General features: G+C 35.1%; 1 protein-coding gene across 1 annotated transcript; it reads right to left on the reverse strand.

Annotated features, from left to right (window-relative positions):
* Nucleotides 1–11,937: 11,937 nt before the first annotated feature.
* LOC111691964 (SCAN domain-containing protein 3-like) lies at nucleotides 11,938–12,927 on the reverse strand. The gene is made up of 2 exons (XM_023455535.1): nucleotides 12,924–12,927; nucleotides 11,938–12,800 (listed from the first exon to the last, which is right to left on the reverse strand). Exons 1-2 carry the CDS (start codon nucleotides 12,925–12,927, stop codon nucleotides 11,938–11,940), a joined length of 867 nt encoding a protein of 288 aa, XP_023311303.1.
* Nucleotides 12,928–13,247: the final 320 nt, after the last annotated feature.

Consider the following 13,247-nt stretch of genomic DNA (forward strand, 5'->3'; position numbering starts at 1 on the left):
TTTATTGCTCAAGGTATTCATAGTTTCTACTAGTGCAGATAGACATGTGTCAACAGTTGCAGATTTATTAGCAGATCTGTTCTCAGAAGTGTTTTCAATACAGGAGGAACATTTAAATAAGAATCCAGGGAATTTCAGTACTTCAATTGGAATAGGCGGCTTAACGCAGTTCAAATGGGATACGCCACTGCAGGCGCCACATCGTATTAGGTGCCGACCTGAAACCTTGAGTTCACAGACGATACAATTTTCAGCCATAGCCAGTAGCAAAAAAACTTTCCGGTCGGACAAAAACAGAAACACAACAAAGGAACTATCGCCAAGCAAATCGTTTTTAACACTTGAATAAAATTTCCAAATCCACGCAATAGCGCGTGGAAAAATTTATCCAAGAATGAAAATATTGATAACCAGTCTTCAACTAACAGTTGTAAAAGTTTAAAAAATTTCGGAGCACAAATAACCACTTTTATACTGCAAAATGTAAGAGAGGAAAAATTACACGTGTACTACAGTTGTACACACACTACACACATTATTAAGGCATATTGGCTCCAATCGTAATATTTTGAAGTAAAAAATCTAGTATGTGTCTATGGACCATTACTTACGGACCACCCTGTATTTACACCCACACTACAAATACAATTTCCAGGTAACTTATACAGATCATTTAGAAAAGAAATTTACCCATTTATTTAATCAAGTACACAAAACGCTAAACTATATTTTACATACACGTAATACCTATGGTACCTACTTTCATAACTGTCAAAGGACTAATCTTCATTTTTAAATTTAAAATTATGCTTATGTGAAAAATGATGCCTTAAATACTAATTTTTTTAAAAGACAAATGGCATTCGTCGCATTTAAACAATGTTACTTCATATTCATATTCAATTATAACTTTATCCTTCAGCCCATGAATTTCTCGGCAATGCTGGTTATAATTATTTTGGTGCGCAAAAACTAGCATTCGAATCATAGAACAGCCATTTTTAAAGTACTCAAAAATCCAAAATCATAAATTAGAACATTTTACATAACCTCAAATAAATTTCTATGAATGGTACGGTTACGATTGTCATTGTACTCATACGCATGCGCACTAGAGGGATCGCATTCCTATGTTTAGACGCCAGTGCCACATGGGCACAGGCAATTTAAATCCAGACATGCCCCCAGCCTTAAAAGAGGTCTAACATTGAATTTGTACATACATGAATTGATACTGAACTATGCTACTGACATGGCCCATGGGCCTTAATTTACATTTTGCCTTATGATTTATCTACTGTGTCTATCGGAAGAGGACACAACGCGAACTACACTGTCGTCACCAGGATGAAGCGCGATGATGCGTCCGAGGCGCCATTTGAACAGAGGTAGGTTTTCGGCGTTTATGAGCACCATAGCTCCTACAGCTATGTTTTCCTGATTCGTCTTCCATTTGGTCCTTTGTTGCAATTAAGCCAAGTATTCTTTCTTCCATCTTGACTAGAAATATTGTTTCAGTCGCTCCAAAATATGTAAAGTACGACCGATGAGAAAATGAGCAGGCGTTAGGACTTCTAAATCATTAGGATCCGTTGATAAAGGAGTTAACGGACGGGAATTTAGGATGCCTTCTATCTGCGTTATAGTTGTATAGAAACTTTCAAATGTTAGATTAACGTTTGATAAAACTCGTTTGATATGTTTCGCGAATTTTACTCCAGTTTCCCCTCCTTGGTGTGGGGAGCAAGACGCGATAACATGCCATTTTACCGATTGTTTTAGCTCAATTTGTTGAGTTAATCTTGTTGATTGCTCTTAATAAATTTACCTAAGTCTCTTAGGTGATTATTTGCACAAAGTTTCAACCATTGTCGCTGGATCTTGCTCTAAAGTCAATTCCAGTCACTATTCCCAAGATATTGTTTTTTTTAACATTTTGAGCACATAGCCTGATATGTAACTCACAACATTTTGACTATTCATTTAAGCTAATATAATATGGTGTTATATCATAATCGTGGTCTTGAGTAAATATCTCATAAGTAATATTGTTTTCTCTGAGATCTGAAACATCTATTGTTTGAACAAGAGGTATTTTTTTGTGCCGCTTGAAACTGTGAGTATAGTAGTTGTATCCATTACTCTACAACTTCCTCCACTTGCTGATACGTTTGCATGCAAAATTAACTTTCTGTAACTTCTCATAATTAACTGTTGGGCTGTTGGATTATTATTATTCCAACCATTTCGGAACATGAAGATATTATCCATATTTAAAGAACCAATACAGATTTAAAAAGAATACCTTACCTTACTGCACAAAAAAATAATTCCAATCTTGACTCCACTTGAACGTTAAGAGAGAAATTTTAATTTATATTTCTTAACAAATTCATCAAATATTTCCATTACTGATTTGAGTGTTACTACAAATCTTATGGAGTTTTTTTCTTCGTGTTGCCCATTTTAAGTAAATAGTCGAAGCTTTCATTGACAAATGGTCTCCATTGGCAATTCGGGGTGAAACTTTCATACCTCTGGGTTGGGTTATTCTAGAGTTTAAAATATCAAAAATTGAATCTATTTCCTTAAAAAAAATTTGCTGTGGCCTCACATCCTTGAAACTCTGGGTGTTTCAAATCATTGCAAAGAAATAAAAGAGCTTCAGCAATACTGGTACTCAATGTTTGAGCTGCCAGATTTACCTAAAACGCTTTGATAAATTAACATTAACACAATAAAATTGTCTTAACGCTTTACCCTCATTTTCTGTTTCTGCCAGTGGATATGAGCTTTTCCTAATTTATTTGCTAAAGATAAAGTCTCTTGTTCTTGAATGTTAAATATAATTTTGCAATGAATACCCTCTCTATTTCATTTCCTGAAGTATCAACTAAAACCCCTAACAAGCAATTTCGAATTAATTTTAACGTGTGACATGCATCAAAAATGGCATACAGCTTTTTATTTTCATCACAGGGATGTACAAAAAAATTAATTAAATTTTTAATTGAGAAATTGAAGCGTAATTGTTTGAACATTGTAAAGTGGGCAGACGGACCATCACAAGTAACCGATGTTACTTCCACACCTATTTCATGTAGCCTTATCTATCTCTATACTAGAATCATTTCCAGATGAAATCCAACCAGTTGTACTAAATTTAGGAACCTGCCTTCTTGCAGGAGATCTTTCTAAAGTGCAATACATACATATAAAGAATCCTGCACAAAATCAATGGAAAATGGGTCCCAGTAGATTTAGCTGAAATTGCAGTATGTTATAGTTTTTGACTATCTGATCAAAAGTTGTCATGTGCCCAAAGTGATCTTATGAATAGTTCCAGAGATAAAGAGGGGAAAGTATGTGATTTTCACTGTAGGACTGTTTCTGAGGCATGTAATGAATTTTAACCAGTAGGTACAATGCTTTTGGGGTCGCTAAACCTGAATTCTTGGATAGCTTAGCTATCTAAGGTCACCTGGAGGCCAGGTAAAGGTCGTTTCAAGGTTAAACTGAAGAAAAGACTTTTATTGAATTTTAAATAGTGAGTATATAGGTTTTTGGGCTGGCAGAATTTGAATCTGGAAATAGCGTAACCCTATAGGTCGTCTTCAAGTCAATTCAAGGTCATTTCAAGATCAAACAAAAGAAAAGGCTTGTATTGAATTTCAACCAGTGCGTATATAAGTTTTTTTTTTGGGGGGGGGGTCTGAATTCGGGGATAGCTTAGCCCTATAAGGTCACCTGGAAATCAAGTCAAGGTCATTTCATTTGATTTAATCTCAATTCAAGCCCCGCAGGTGACCTTATAGGGCTAAACTAACCCGAATTCAGGTTCAGCGACCTCAAAAGCATACATACTTACAGGCTAACATTCGTGATAGGCCTTTTCTTTACTTTGACCTTGAAATGATTTTGACTTGACCGAAATGTGACCTTGTAGGGGTAAACTATCCCCTAATTTAGTACCTTCCAAAAAAATTATATACGCACTAGTTGAAATTCAATACAGTTCTTCTACAATCAGTCTTTAGTTTGATCTTGAAATGACCTTGAATTGACTTGAAGGTGACCTTTAGGGTTACGCTATCTCCAGATTCAGATTCTGCGGGCCCAAAAATCTATACATTCGTCAAAATTCAATACAAATATTTTCTTCAGTTTGACCTTGAAACGACCTTTACCTGACCTCCAGGTGACCTTAGATAGCTAAGCTATCCCCGAATTCAGGTTCAGCGATTGGAAAAGCATTGTCCCTACTGGTTAAAATTCAGTACATGCCTCAGTTTTTGAATCCTCTTTATCTCTGAAACAATTCATAGGATCGCTTTGGGCCTATGACAACTTTAGATCAGAAAGTCAAAAACTATAACATACTGCAATTTCAGCAAAATCGACTTGGACCCATTTTCCATTGATTTTGTGCGGGGTTCTTTCCGCTTTCATTATTATCAGTTATATTTTTTCTTTTAAGAGGAGATATCGCTGAAAAAGAAGGTGTTAAGAATAAATCTGTTGAATCTGCAGGTTCTATTGCTTGCAAATATTGGGGCACTTTTAAAATTGGTGGTGAAATTTCAGAGACTTTTGAGGCTGACGGCAGAGGTCCAGTAGTTTTTGAAGTTGACGGTAAAGGTTTAATTTCGTAGCTACTCTCTTTAATACAAGGAATGGCCACTTCTTTTAAGAGTGTCAACGTACCAGTTTTCATAATATCATCTTTGGCAAAATGATCCGAACAAATAAACATAGTTTTTGACCATGTAATGCTTTCATCCCATTCCATGCCAAGGACATTTAGTCATTGACGAAATCTTTTGTCATTTTTAGAAAAACTATGGAAAAGAAAACACAACTTCAGTATAAAAAGGATGGAATTCAAAACCCATCTGCAAAACACCAATCTTCTTTCTTCGTCGCCTTCATGCAAACCTTGCACAGGTTGCAAATGGTAAGGACGTCTGTGATCTTTTTTTAGAACTCGAAGAACTTTGTTCTTTGATATGCGAAGGACGCGAGAAACTCTTCGACTACTTGTGGTTGGATCCCTATTGAACTCACGAAGAATTTGGTTGTTGATTCTTTCTTGCCGGATATTAATTCTGTTTTGCCTTTCGTCGGGTCTTGCAGTTCTAAGACCGTGAGTGCTAAATTGTCGATGAATGTTAATAAAAACTGAATAATGCGGTTGACGTCTATGTGGAAATCTTCTCCTGTACTCTCTAACTGCTTCTGCCGAGTTCCCGTCTGCAAATCCGTAACAGAAATGGATGTCTGCTTGTTCTTGATTTGTGAATAAAAAAGGCATTTTAATATCAGGAATAACGAACGCTATTATCACCACTTTAACACCTCGTTTTCAGTGCCCACCTAATTTTATTTACTGAGTAAGGTTCCCCAGAGTCAGCTCTTGGAGTTGAAAAACTCATATTTTCTTCTGCAATAGACAGATTCTCAACGTCTGACTCTTGGCTAATTGTGCTCATGTCCTGGGTGGAAGTAGCACTATTGTCATTTTTTTATAGCACACCATACTTTATATAAGTTGACTGACTGACTCTATATTTCCAGTCCATTCAGCACCAGTTCTATATGTTTGCAAGAATTGATCTAGTTCTTCTTTTTCAATTTTTCCTTCAAGAATTTTTAGTGCCGTGGTGTTTGTGTTATATTCGTTTGGAACTTGTTCAGTTGTTTTGTTAATTATTGTTCGGTTTGGAATACACTTTGTATAATCCACATTATGTTTGTCAAACGGAAATAAACCACTTTTTCTAAACCCGTTTTCGATCGTGGTCGCTGTAGCAAATTGATCAAAGACTCCTTTTAAAATTGACCCAAATGTGTACCTGTTTACTTCTTTGGGAAAATTTTCAAATTTCCAGGTCCTGACGGCAGATTTCCAACCCGATTTAAGAGGCTTGAATACAGCTACATCTGCCGGTTGCATAATGTGAGTGGTATTTGGAAATAGGGATGTTAAAATGACACTGTTCTCGTCACAAAGTAGGCTTGCTTGTTGAGTAAGGTGGGAACGATGTCCATCAACAAAAAGTACAACCGGCCGAACAATATTTGATGATTTCACAAACAGTATAAAATGATTTGATAGATATTCATAGAACACTTCAGAATTAATCCAACCAGAATCTGACCTGCCAAGCGCCCAATTTTCTGGGATAGATTCAACGATGGCTTTTGGCATCTTTTTATATGGAAAAATTAGCATTGGTGGTACTACAGTTCCATTAGCTGAAAATGTGGCCATGACTGTAATCTGTTCTTTTTCAGAACTAACTCGTTCATAAAAATCTTCTGTCATTTTGGCTGGTCCTAAAACTTTCCCACTTTTTGGGCACAAAACAAATCCAGATTCGTCGCCATTGAATATGCGGCTGGGGTCCAGAAGAATTGATTCCAGATTCTTTTCTTTAAAATAATCTGATATTTCATCAAACCAACCATGAATACGATCTTGCGTAACTGCAGCCCGCGCCTTGCTTACTGATTCGGCATGTTTTTCTTTTATCTCGGGATGGCGTTTTAGAAAACCTTGAAACCATGATCGTCCTGGGGTTTTAGATTCTTTTAAGTATCGAATTTCTCTGCCACTATCTTCTAGAAATTTTTTGACTGACAAAAGAAGATTCTGTTTATGTACTGGAAATCCTTTCTTCGCCATAGCAAGAATCCATGTAACTAACGTATTTTCTTCTGTTTCAGATAATTCCGATTGAGGACCCATTTTTCTCTGAAGAGGGACAGCACCTTACAATTTCCTGATTAGTGTGGTTCGGGGAACACCAAACTGCTGTGCAGCCTGCTTTTTACTAAGGCTGTTTTCCTTCACCGCTTGCATGGCCTTTTGCATATTCTCGTCAGAATATGAAAAAAAACATCTTTTTGTCTGCTTTTTTGAATTGGTCTGCTTTCTTATTTTTGCCATAGCTCTACAAAGAAATAATCTAAATCAAAGTTTTTATAGAAATACCTCTTTATTTTCTTTCAAAAGGGTGGGTGTCCACTACTAAATTTCGTTAATTCAGTAATGGACACCCCCCGGGTCCATTACTGACACAATGTTGAAATTCTTGTTTGAGTAATGGTCACCCCCTGATAAATCCTCCATCATTGCGATTTCATGGTTTTAATTATATACATATATTTTTGACTTACCGTATTAGACCACAAAACGTCACAAAAGTATGTACCACTGCCCAAACTTCACTTTTTTCAATATTTATCACCACGACGCACGAACCTTCGGATGTCTTCAAACAGCTGTTCACAGGAGCGCCATTTTAAAAATTTTCCCCCACTCATACAAGACTGAAGTTAGGTGCACAAAACTTCGACAGGGATATGTAACATGTGTATATGAATAACTGGACTACCAAAACAAATCTTCTTGGCGCTTATTTTGAAAATTATTGGTCGTTTTCAATCAAGGGTGTCCATTACTAGTGCAGTGTCCATTACTGGGGCGAATACCCTATTACAGATATTAGTTTTTCAATTTTTTCTTTAAAAATGAATGCAGATACAAGGGATAAAAAAGTTTCTAAACAGAACTGGGAAACGATTTCCTTTAACGGACACGGGTCAGTGTCGCACCACAAAAAAATTTGGGGGTGGAAAAGGGGCCGCGACCTTGAAAAAATGATCACGCGGTAGACTTTCACAATGATTTGGCATATCTATCCAAGTAAACCCCAATAAATAACTAAACCCTAAAATTTGAACAAAATATCAAAAACTGTAGGCGCTAGAAAGAAAAAATTAAAAAATTCTTCACCTTTGTACGCCCTTAAAATACGATTCTCTATCGCCTGTTAAAGTACTACTACAAAAAAGTGGGTCACCCTGTATAAGTACCTCTTACTACTTCCCAAATTTTAGTTTTCTTAAAAGATTTCTTATCATTATGGCCGGCCCAATTAAACTTTTTTGCAAAATTATTTGTTAGCAAATATTTCAACATATTATTTGTCGCCAACCGCATTGACGAGCCTCCAATAGCAGCTAACCTATTTTTCTGAAATTAATTATTTTATAATATATGCGTGCATTTCTAGAACAATCCATACTCACCAAATAATCATATTTTGCTTCTTCCATAAGTTGCCTCTCAACATCTTTAAATTTTTCTTTACAATCTATCGGTAGCACAGGAAAATCATTGGGCCTAGTTAAATAATTCTTAATTTTGTTGTCACCCAAAATTCGATAAATCTCATTGATTTTGATTACGTTCTGGTCTTGTACAGTTATAATCGTTTCTAATTTTTTTATAACTGTTTCTTCAAATGACAGTCTTGATGTATTTACTTTGACGTAACCTTCACTCTCATCCGTAGATCTTGGTGGTGGTGGTGGTGGTGGTGGTGGTGTATGTAGCAAACCGTGAGAAAGTTGACTTTGATATAATGGACTTTCCCTGTTGGTCTTGTGCATAAATGTGCAATCTTGAGAAATAACTATTGGAGAAACATTTCGTAAAACGATTTCACCTTGACTACTTATAAATGTTGTCAAAGGAGTACTTCCTCGTATCCTATCCGAACTATTGTTAACGATATTTTTCGATGTTTCTTTTGAAGTATATCCTGGAGAACTAATATTATAATCATTTCTTTTGCTGAAAAATATTATAATTGAAATGCAACATATTAATGACATGATAATATACATTTCCCATATCAGTCAAAATTTCCATAAAGTAATTGGAAACGATATGCATATACCACAGTGTGTCACACTGCAAAAAATTTGAAAAATCGCCGCAACCCGTCTATTTTTGTTCTAAAGGGGGCTTTTTTGACACAAACTTTATGATACATTCACCCCCTAAACCCCAGCAACTCCAACTTTAAAATCTTAAATACGACCACCCCCTTGTAATACATCATTTTAAAAAGCATTTAATTTGAAATACAGTAGTACTTTTATTTTTAAAATCAGTTCATCAAGGGGGGTGGTTGTATTTAAGATTTTAGAGTTGGGGTTGCTGTAGGTTAGGGGGTGAATCTATCATAAATCTGTTTAGGTCAAAAAAAGTTCCAAAAATCGACGAGTCACGGCGATATTTGAAATTTTTCGCAGTGACAGTGGGGAATTTTCAAATAAACAGTGCAGAAAATAAGTAGGTGCTTACTCCTGAAAAGACGATTGCTGAGTGCCTTTTGGACTATTCGCTATGCCGTCTTCAGAATCAGACGAATCGGACCATCCACTACCCGAATCTTCACAGTGTTTAGTGGAGTTTTTTGAAGTGGACATTTCACCTTTCTTGTATTTGTCACTAAAATAAATAAAAAATAAAAAAATAGCAACTTAATTTATTGGAGTTCGTATTTACCATTTTTGTCTTTTTGGTTTAGGTTGGGGAACATGTTTTAAATTCCGTTTTACATTTTTCTCGACATTTTTTTTACCATAATCACATTGGTCAACAAGGTCGGAACTTGTAAATTCAGAATCACTTCTGGGCAGCTCTGTTTCTTTGCGACTAAAAGAAATATGTCAAGTAAAAAAGAAAATAGATCAAGACATTATATATATTTATACTTTTTTTTTTTTCATTTTCATCGCTCTCACTTATTTCTTCGTAATTAATTAAGTGTAGATATTCATCGTTTTGACAACTCTCCGAACTAGATTGTGCGACAATTTCATTTAATTTTTCTTCACAAGATTTAACAGTATCTAAAAAATATAAAAACATGACAGATCTTACAAAATGAGGACTTAGGGTTAAGGACTAACCAGACACAGAATGAATTTTTACAATATTGAATAGTGGCCACGACGACTGAGGTGGAGTAGCATCTTCAACCATACGTTTTAAAACTTTGGCCCTTTTGGTATTTGGCCAATAACAACGCTGATTTTCCTCGGTTATCCAAATTAATGGAACTACGGCACATTCTTTTTTTTTTGAAATTCTACTACTGCATACTGTGACTGATGTTCCATGTTCTTCTGCTAGTGCTGCATTTTGTGAAGGAAATTAGATAAAGGATTAGATACAGCAGTATACACAATAACAAGCAACAAGAAAAGGCCTATTAAATTATTGATATAATTTTAAAAAGAAAATCATGGTAACACATTGGTTGAAGTTATTCTTACTTACTTACTTTGTTATTTCCGAAGCAATGGCAAAATATCCATTAGAGTGCTTTTATCGTTAAAGCATTACAATATCTAATAATGTAAAAAGGTATTAAGATGCTATACATCTATATAACAAATATTTGCATATGAAAATCTATTTATGCAGAGATAAGTGAGTCTAGTTAGGGGAAATGGTTATTTTTGGTCGAACACTTTAATTTATTTATTCAGACATTAAAGATCATTTTTTTTCTTATCTCAAAAGTACCAAGTACAACAGAATGTATAAATTTTATTATATTTTTGATATAAATACAATGTTTTGTATGAAAATTGAACGCTTAATTTCAAATGATTGAAAAAAAAACGTAAATGGGACGTGCTAAAGAAAATTATTAACTATGTAGATCAGGGATCCCCAAACTATTTTGGACAAGTGACCCCTTTTCCAAAATGAACTGTTACCTCAGACCCCCATGGCCAAATTACCTACTTTTAAGATCAACCCCCTTATTCATAATGGTCCGCTAACTTAAAACAGCTGCTACAGAGCGTTATTTTTCATTCTGACTTAGGTCAATAGAAGACAGAGTGAGAATTAGCAAAGCTTTAAGTTAGCAGACTATTATGAATAAGGGGGCCTATCTTTAGTTTTTTCCTATTGATACAAAATACTTAGGTACTAAGGTACCAACTGGAAAACTTTGCACTTGGTTAAGTGAGTAAAGTTGACTTCATTTTCTCATCAAAATTTAACAAAATAAAAAGACATACAATTCAGTAAATATCAAGTTTAATTTATATTGATTATTACAAATTAAGTACTTAAAGAATCTTAAGTAGATAGGAAATTATATTTAAAAAAGTATTAATTCGCAAAGAGAAAATAAAACATTCAGTGTGATGGATGAACCTGGTGACTATCTACCAATCTAGCTACATCCGGTTCAATATTGGTGAGTTGCAGCCTTAAATCTCCACATTCATTGATTTTCAAACGGTTTCTTTGTTTCGTCAAAATGTTTGTTACCACACTGAAGCTTTTTTCAACTAGGTATGATGATGGAAAAGCGATAAGGTATTTTTCAGCAATGTTCCACAATGTAAGATACTGTGTTTCAATGTTGCGTTGCAACCAGAACTTCTGATAGCCTTGGTTGAACTTCTGCTTAAGCTCTTCGTCTGTGCTGATGGTAATCAACTCTTCTTGCATTATCACATTGGCTTCTTCTATGGCTGTGGTATTGTACGGATTTATTATCCATTGAGGAATTTGTAAATTTAAAAGATCCTCAAACCTCTCCGTAAAATCCTTGTGTAATGCGTCCAAGTGGGTGACATATAATAAAATGTCATCATCTTGAAGCATTTCTGGTAATTTTGACAAATGCGGAAACTGCGAATATTCTTTTCTGCCTAAATTTTGTTTATAAAGGATTAGTTTACCCACGAAGGCCGATATTATTGATTTTGTTTTAATCTAGTTAAGATCGTCACCCTGCAGTTGCAAATTAACTTTGTTGAACATTCCAAAGATATCAGTCAAGTAATAAATAATTGTTTTACACTTGTTCAGATTTTCTTTCAAATTCGGATCTTTTTCTTGTAAAAACTCTAACACAGACTCAAAAATGGCTGAAAATTTTTCTAAGCAAGAGCCTCTTGATAGCCAGCGAACTTCAGTGTGCAGAAGTAATCAAGTAAAGACGTCGTCGTTTTCTTCACATAGCTGAGCAAATAACCGAGAGTTCAAAGAATTGCTTCGAATCTTGTTGATAGCATTTATTACATATTGTAAAGATTTATGCAATCTAGGACTCAGCTTTTTGCTACTAAATGCTGCCTGTGAATCACGCAGCGAATGACCAGTACTTCAGGCAGTTGTCGCTTTAAGTGAGCTATAAAACCACGATGACGACCAACCATAGACGGTGCACCATCAGTCGCAACAGAAACAATGTTCTTCCATGGAATAGCTTTGTCAGTAAAAAAATGTTCCATAGCCTGAAAAATCGATTCTCCTCTGGTATCAGTCTCTAAATATGTAGCAAAAAGCAGTTCTTGGCACATATTTTCATCTTTGATAAATCGAACATATCCTAACAACAGAGCTTCATTGCCGGGTAATGTAGACTCGTCCAACTGGAGAGAGAATCTGTTGGTCTGTAAGAACTTGCATAAAATGTTTTCCACATCGCGTCCCATCTCGTCTATGCGTCTCTGAACGGTGTTTTTGCTCAAAGGTATTCTCTTTAAAATATCATGTGCGGGTTTGTGCAATATATTGTTAAGGACCTCCGAAATGGCTGGTAAGATAAGCTGCTCTCCAATTGTGTGGGGTTTCCCCGACTTCGCTATTAGTAAAGTTATATTATAGGACGCTCGTAAACCATCATCGTCTTTAATAGATGATGACGCAAACATCGATCTTATGGATGGCCTTTTGTCTAGTTTTTCTTTAAGTGCTTGAAAAAATGACAAGGACTTACTTTTTTTGTCAGCATGTACTCTTGATAAGTGGTCATCCATTTTTGAAGGCTTCATGGCATCGTTACTGAATACTTTTTCACATATGAGACACATCGGCAAGTGTTGATTTGATGGAGATGCAATAAATCCGAACTTCAAGTAGTCCAAACTGTATTGTCTGCATTTTTTTTTGTGTCCGCCATCATAAAACTCTCAGTAATCCTGCAAATAAAAAACTACCTAAATAAAAAACAATAATAAACTGTTAAATTTGCACACTATCTTATTTTTATCACACCCAGGTAATGGATTCTTGTTAGGTATTACTGACTTACTCATTGATAAACTTGGATACCTATATTAGGTAAGTAACTATAGCGGGTAATTAGGTATAAAAAATTCGTATTAGGTAAGTAGGTACCTATCAGCATAAGAACGAAAACCAAAGCAAAATGAACACTTCAAAGTTTAGGTACTTACCTACTTAACAACTTAAGTGTAAGTAATTTTTACAAATACTTTTATACCTACTTATTTAAAATATGTTGTATGTTGTGTTTACCACTTTTTCAGTCACTTTACTTCACTTAATTTAGCTATGTAATAACTTTGTAATCTCTTGAAATAAATGAGTACTTATATGAGTTATTATCGTTCAA

The sequence above is a fragment of the Anoplophora glabripennis genome, unplaced genomic scaffold (genome assembly GCF_000390285.2).
Source record: "Anoplophora glabripennis isolate ALB-LARVAE unplaced genomic scaffold, Agla_2.0 scaffold755, whole genome shotgun sequence".
Lineage (NCBI taxonomy): Eukaryota > Metazoa > Arthropoda > Insecta > Coleoptera > Cerambycidae > Anoplophora > Anoplophora glabripennis.